This window comes from Lutra lutra, chromosome 11, assembly GCF_902655055.1.
Source record: "Lutra lutra chromosome 11, mLutLut1.2, whole genome shotgun sequence".
Classification (NCBI taxonomy): Eukaryota; Metazoa; Chordata; class Mammalia; order Carnivora; family Mustelidae; genus Lutra; species Lutra lutra.
The window spans coordinates 97,916,858-97,922,769 of NC_062288.1; the positions used below are offsets into that span (position 1 = coordinate 97,916,858).

At 37.1% G+C, this 5,912-nt stretch overlaps 1 protein-coding gene across 1 annotated transcript; it reads left to right on the forward strand.

Moving 5' to 3' along the window:
* The first annotated feature begins 673 nt into the window (after positions 1-673).
* Positions 674-5,385, forward strand: LOC125080543 (olfactory receptor 2A2-like). The gene is made up of 2 exons (XM_047694391.1): positions 674-1,579; positions 5,194-5,385. Exons 1-2 carry the CDS (start codon positions 674-676, stop codon positions 5,383-5,385), a joined length of 1,098 nt encoding a protein of 365 aa, XP_047550347.1.
* Positions 5,386-5,912: the final 527 nt, after the last annotated feature.

Here is a 5,912-nt window from a genome sequence, read left to right on the forward strand (position 1 = left end):
CAAGAGTAGAAAAGACCCTTTTTTGCAGGTTGTTTTATCATTCGTGTTTCAGTGGGGCCAAGAGAAGATCAAGGAGGCTGCCTTCTTTCTCTTTGTAGCACTTAGTGGTACCTATAATAAAATGGTTCAGTTGAGGAGGACTATGACAACACCCATGGCAACACCCCACCAGAATTAGACGACGAGGGTAGTGATGCACACAGTTTGTAACCACACTGATATTTTTGAATGTCCCATTTTCGTTTTCCAACCCAATATGTACTAGATTGAGAATTTACAATTCCCTAACCCTAGTATGCTCTTAAGTGTTCTACAATAATTCTCAGTATTTAAAAAGTTACTGAATTCATCCTACACTCAGAAAAGGCACACGATGGTGGAGAAAAAGAGAACAAGGTAAACATGAAAGAGATAGTAACATTTGTTGAATCTCTGTGAAGGCATTTGGGAGTTCTTTGCCTAATTCTTGACCCTTTCTTGTGAGTTTAAACTTTCACATTAAAAGTTTAATCAAGAAGGTAACCAATTCTGGGGAGTAGGGACAGCTGGCTAGTAGGTATATAGATATAACCTTTCTCCAAACTCATTTTGAGATAAGTAACTCTAATTTTTGTTGATTCTCCAGCTCTGACCTTTTCTCATTCTTCAGTCCTTGATAAACTGTCACTGGGAAATGGGAAGCAACCATTCATGGGTCTCAGAGTTCATCTTGGTAGGACTCCAGCTCAGTGCAGAGATGGAAGTATCCCTCTTCTGGATCTTCTCCCTGTTCTACATCTTCAGTGTGTTGGCAAATGGCATGATCTTTGGGCTCATCTGTCTGGACCCGAGACTGCACACGCCCATGTACTTCTTCCTCTCACACCTGGCCATCATTGACATGTCCTATGCATCCAATAATGTCCCCAAGATGTTGGCAAACTTAGTGAATCAGAAGAGAACCATCTCCTTTGTTCCATGCGTAATGCAAACATTTCTCTATTTGGGTTTTGCTGCTACAGAGTGCCTGATTTTGGTGGCGATGTCCTATGATAGGTTTGTGGCGATCTGCCACCCCCTCCAGTACACTGTCATCATGAGCTGGAGAGTGTGCATTGTTCTGGCTGTCACTTCTTGGTCATGTGGATTTACTTTGTCTCTGGTACATGCAATTCTCCTTCTAAGGTTGCCTTTCTGTGGACCCAGGAAAGTGAACCACGTCTTCTGTGAAATTCTTTCTGTCCTGAAGCTGGCCTGTGCTGATACTTGGATCAATCAAGTGGTTATCCTTGCTGCCTGTATGTTTGTCTTAGTCGGGCCACTCTGCTTAATGCTAGTCTCATACATGTGCATTCTCTGGGCCATCCTAAAGATCCAGTCAAAGGAGGGCCGCAGAAAGGCCTTCTCTACCTGCTCCTCCCACCTCTGTGTGGTGGGGCTTTTCTTTGGCATAGCCATGGTGGTTTATATGGTTCCAGAGTCTAATCAACGAGAAGAGCTGGAGAAAATACTGTCCCTATTTCACAGTCTCTTTAACCCAATGCTGAACCCCCTCATTTACAGCCTGAGGAATGCTCAGGTGAAAGCTTCTTTGTATAGAATATTGCAGAAAAAAACCCATGTGAAGCATAGATAGAATGTTGTTTGAGTAGCGTTTCCTTTTAAATTCAGTGGTTTGCTGAAGCAAAAACACAGAAAAAATTCCCACTTAGAAGTTTGAATTAAAAATGGTAACTGTCCAACTTTTAGCTTTAAAAATAGGGAAAAGTTCGATGAAAAGCATTATCATCTAAAATCGAGAGACCATATTGGGATTTTTTACATCTAAATTATCAGAATATTTAGTCTTTTTTTTAACAGATTCATTTATTTACCTATTTGGAGAGAGAGAGAGAAGGAGAGTAGGGGAAGAGACAGAAGGAAACAATGTCAAGCAGACTCCCCACAGAGTGCAAAGCCTGACACTGGCCCAGTCGTAGGATCCATGAGATCATGACCTGAGCTGAAACCACGAGTTTGTCACCCAACCAACTGGGCCACATAGGCACCCCTAGTCTTTCTTTTAAAAAATATTAAGTGTTCTTTATTTTTTGAAACCAGGAATATTAATGTATGGAGAAAAAATTTAAATGTAAAAAATTACATCAGTGCATTTCTCTGGCTTATGTATTTAGACATATGTGATTTTTTAATCACCTTGTAGCTAGAAAGAGCACAGTAAGATTAATACCATAAGACAGAACTTCCAAAGTATATCTGAAATTTCAGTAGAGAAAATGTTGCAGAATTATATGACTCTGTCTTACCAATTGTGAGACCAATGAAGTAAGAGTTTAGAGAAACTTTAAATTCCTTGATGGAATAATTTATGAGTAAAGGGGAGAAAGTTAGGGAAAGCTCTAGTCCAAGGAGAAACCATACGAAAGTATCCTAAAATATGTTAAATGTTTAGGATTTGGTGACATGAAGAACATTCATTAGTAAATGTTTAAATGATTCTAGAGGTAAGAGTTTTGAGCATTGCTCAAATATTACATGTATTATTGGGTTATAATAATTTCATTGTTTAAAATAATTTCTAATAAGATTGAATTACCTGTTAAAGTTCTTCAAATAGTTCCCACCAACATTTTTTGTAGTATTTGAATCAACTTACTTGAAGGTGGTTTGGGGTAGCACCAAACATCATGAGACGATTATGATTAGATAACATCGTCTTTCTTTCATGGTGGTGGAAGTTCCTCTGAATTTACCAGATTGAACAACTGTCTTCATGATGCTAATGGTGATAAAATAAGTAATAGCTGCTTTTTTGTCATTCAGTATTTGTAAATATTGCAAAATGATCACAATAAGTATAATTAACACCTGTCACCATACATAGTTACAATTTTTTTCATGCATTAAAAATTTTCAAGATCTGCTTTCTTAAGAGAAACTTTTAAACATGCAATACAGTATTATTAACTATAGTCACTTAACTGTGCATTCATCTCCGTAAGTTATTTATTTCATAACTGGAACTTTAGTTATGAGTCATAACTTTAGTTATGAGTGCCTCTTGACTCTCTTCACCCATTTCACCCACTCCCCATGCACTGGCCTCCGGCAATCATCAATCTGTTCCTTGTATCTATGAGCTAGTTGGTTTTTTTTTTTCCTCTCTTTCTCTTTCTTTCTTCCTTCCTTTTTTCTTCCTTCCTTTCCTTCTTTCTTTCTTTTATTCTTTTCTCCTTCCTTCCTTCCTTTCTTTCCTCCTTCCTTCCTTCCTTTCTCCCTCCCTTCTTCTCTTTCTCCCCTTCCCCCTCTCCTCCCTTTCTTCTTTCTTTATCCTTCTCTCCCTCCCTCCCTCCCTTTTTGGTTCCACATATAAATGAGACCAATATGGTATTTGTCTTTCTCTGTCTGATTTATTTCACTAGCCTAATGCCCTCAAGATCCATCCAGGTTGTCACAGATAGCAAAGCTTCCTTCCTTTTTATTTCTGATTAATATTTCATTTTATACATACCACATTTTCTTTATCCATTCTCCCATTGATGGGCACTTATGTTGTTTCCTTGTCTTAGTTATTGTGAATAGTGCTATAGTATCATGGGGGTACAGATACCTTTTTGAGTTAGTGTTTTCATTTCCTTTGGACGAATACCCAGGAAGTAAATTGCTGAATCAAATGGTAGTTCTATTTTGAATTTGTGGAGGAACTTCCATAACTGTTTTTTACAGTGGCTGTACCAATTTATATGCATAAGGATCCCCTTCTCCCCACATCTTCACCAACACTTGTAATCACTTGTGTTTTTGATGATAGCCATTCTAACAGGTGTGAGGTGATATCTCATTGTGATTGTGATGATGACGTGTGATGTCAAGCAACTTTTCATGTGCCTGTTGGCCATCAGGATGTCTTTGGAAAAATGTCCATTCGGATCTGCCCATTTTTAAAATGGATCATTTGTTTTTTTGCCATTAAGTTATATGAGTTCTTTATATATTTTTCATATTAACCCCTATTGGATAAGTGATTTCCAAATATTTTCTCCCATTTAATAGGTTGTCTTTTCATTTTGCTGATGGTTTTCTTTGCTGTGCAAAAGCTTTTCAGTTTTATCTTAAAACGTATCATGATGTTAATTATCCTCTATTTTTGACAAGTTATGAAAACTTTAATTAACTTTAGGAGTTATAAAATTCTAAAGTAGGTACAAAATTAAGCATAGTTAACTTTCATTAAAAATATATAGTACCGAATTAAATATATATATGTAGTACTCAAAGCATATAATATATAGTATTCAACAATATAAGCAAATATATATGCTGAGAAAGATAATCAAAGACATTTAATAAGCTTAAATAAGTAAACACATAAATAGAATTCACTTTACTTGGCAGAGGACCATCATCTATGCCCACTGCCTGTTTGTTGCCAGTTTTTTCCATCATAATTTTATGTCTAAATTGTTCACATGTGCTCCCAATACATGGTTGTAACTATAAAAATAAAGGCAATTCTATGCTTCTTCCACTTTTCTGAGCAAGATAATTATATTTCCTTGGAATATAAATTGCCACCATTATTAGAGCTAGAAATTTTTCAAAGAATAATTAAATCTTTGCTGAAACATGAAATAGAAGATGGTTCTAGAGAAGATGACCCAGAAAGTGACTTCATTTCAATTCAGTGCTTCCAATGAGAATTAAAAGTTTGCCTTAACTGTTGCCCAAAGTCAATATCTCAGATTCTAAGATGTCCGTCTATATATTTGGAATGAGCTTATATATTCAGCAATATAAACAAACTTCATAAACTATAAAAGTTATTTGAGCAAATCAAATGTTTATTTTCTATATATAATTGAAAATAGGAAAAGTCATATTGTTCTAATATTAACCACTTAATAATTAAGCACTTTAAAGTAAAAGTTTAAAACATTTCTCCATTGTCTTATTTCTTGTATAGAAAGAAAGAATGGAAAAAGAGAAATCAAGTTATTTAAAGTTCTTAAAATAAGGCTACAAAAAATCTGAATTTCTAAACTATTATCTGGTTCAAAATTGTTATTTGTAGGGTATAATTTTTAGAGTAGAATTTCATTTTTACACTGGTGCTTAGCTATATACACTTTGGAGGGGTCAGAGCTGTGTTTTTGCTGTTCCAACATCGTCATGAATACTGTACTGTAAGCTGCATTATAGGAAAGCCTATAGAACCTCCTATCTGAGGAAGAGACCAGCAGCGGCAGCCTTCTGGTGATCAGAGGGTCTTCCAAAAGTTACGAAGGGTCTGCAGAGTTACAGCAGGGACAAGCTGTGCCCCGAAAGCTCACTGATCTCTCTCATTCTCACGAGAAAGCCGTGGAAGGTGGAAAACACACACACACCTGGACACAACACTGGAATTAGAGGAAGCCAATAAGATACCCCAGAGGTTAGTCAGAGGTCAAGAATTCAGATACATGCGATTAAAAGAGCAGACCCCACCACTAGTTTGGAGTCAGGGAGACAGGAACGAATCTCATTTCCCCTACTCACTGTGTGGCTGGTGCAAGTACTTAAAATACAGAGTCCTCATCATGAAATTAGGAATAATACTTCTGCTCCAGAAGAACAAGGCATGCCAGCGGAACATGGCATCAGCACAGGGTGTGACACAAAGACACCCCAAGAAAATGACATACATGGTATCCAGAGACCACTGGTCAGGCATGAAGACTGAGGACTGTTCCCAATTGTAGACATGACATGATCAGATCATGTGTCCTTCTGCCCAGAAGTCTCTTTCCACTTGAGCTCTGCCTCAGAGAGCAGAGTCTCATTATCAGGACTGTCAAACTTAAAGAAATGGCTTTATAGGGAGCAGGTCTATGCTTAGTGGTTATCACTGGCGTGTCTGATCATTATTCTTTTACCGCCTTTCAACTCTTCAGAGA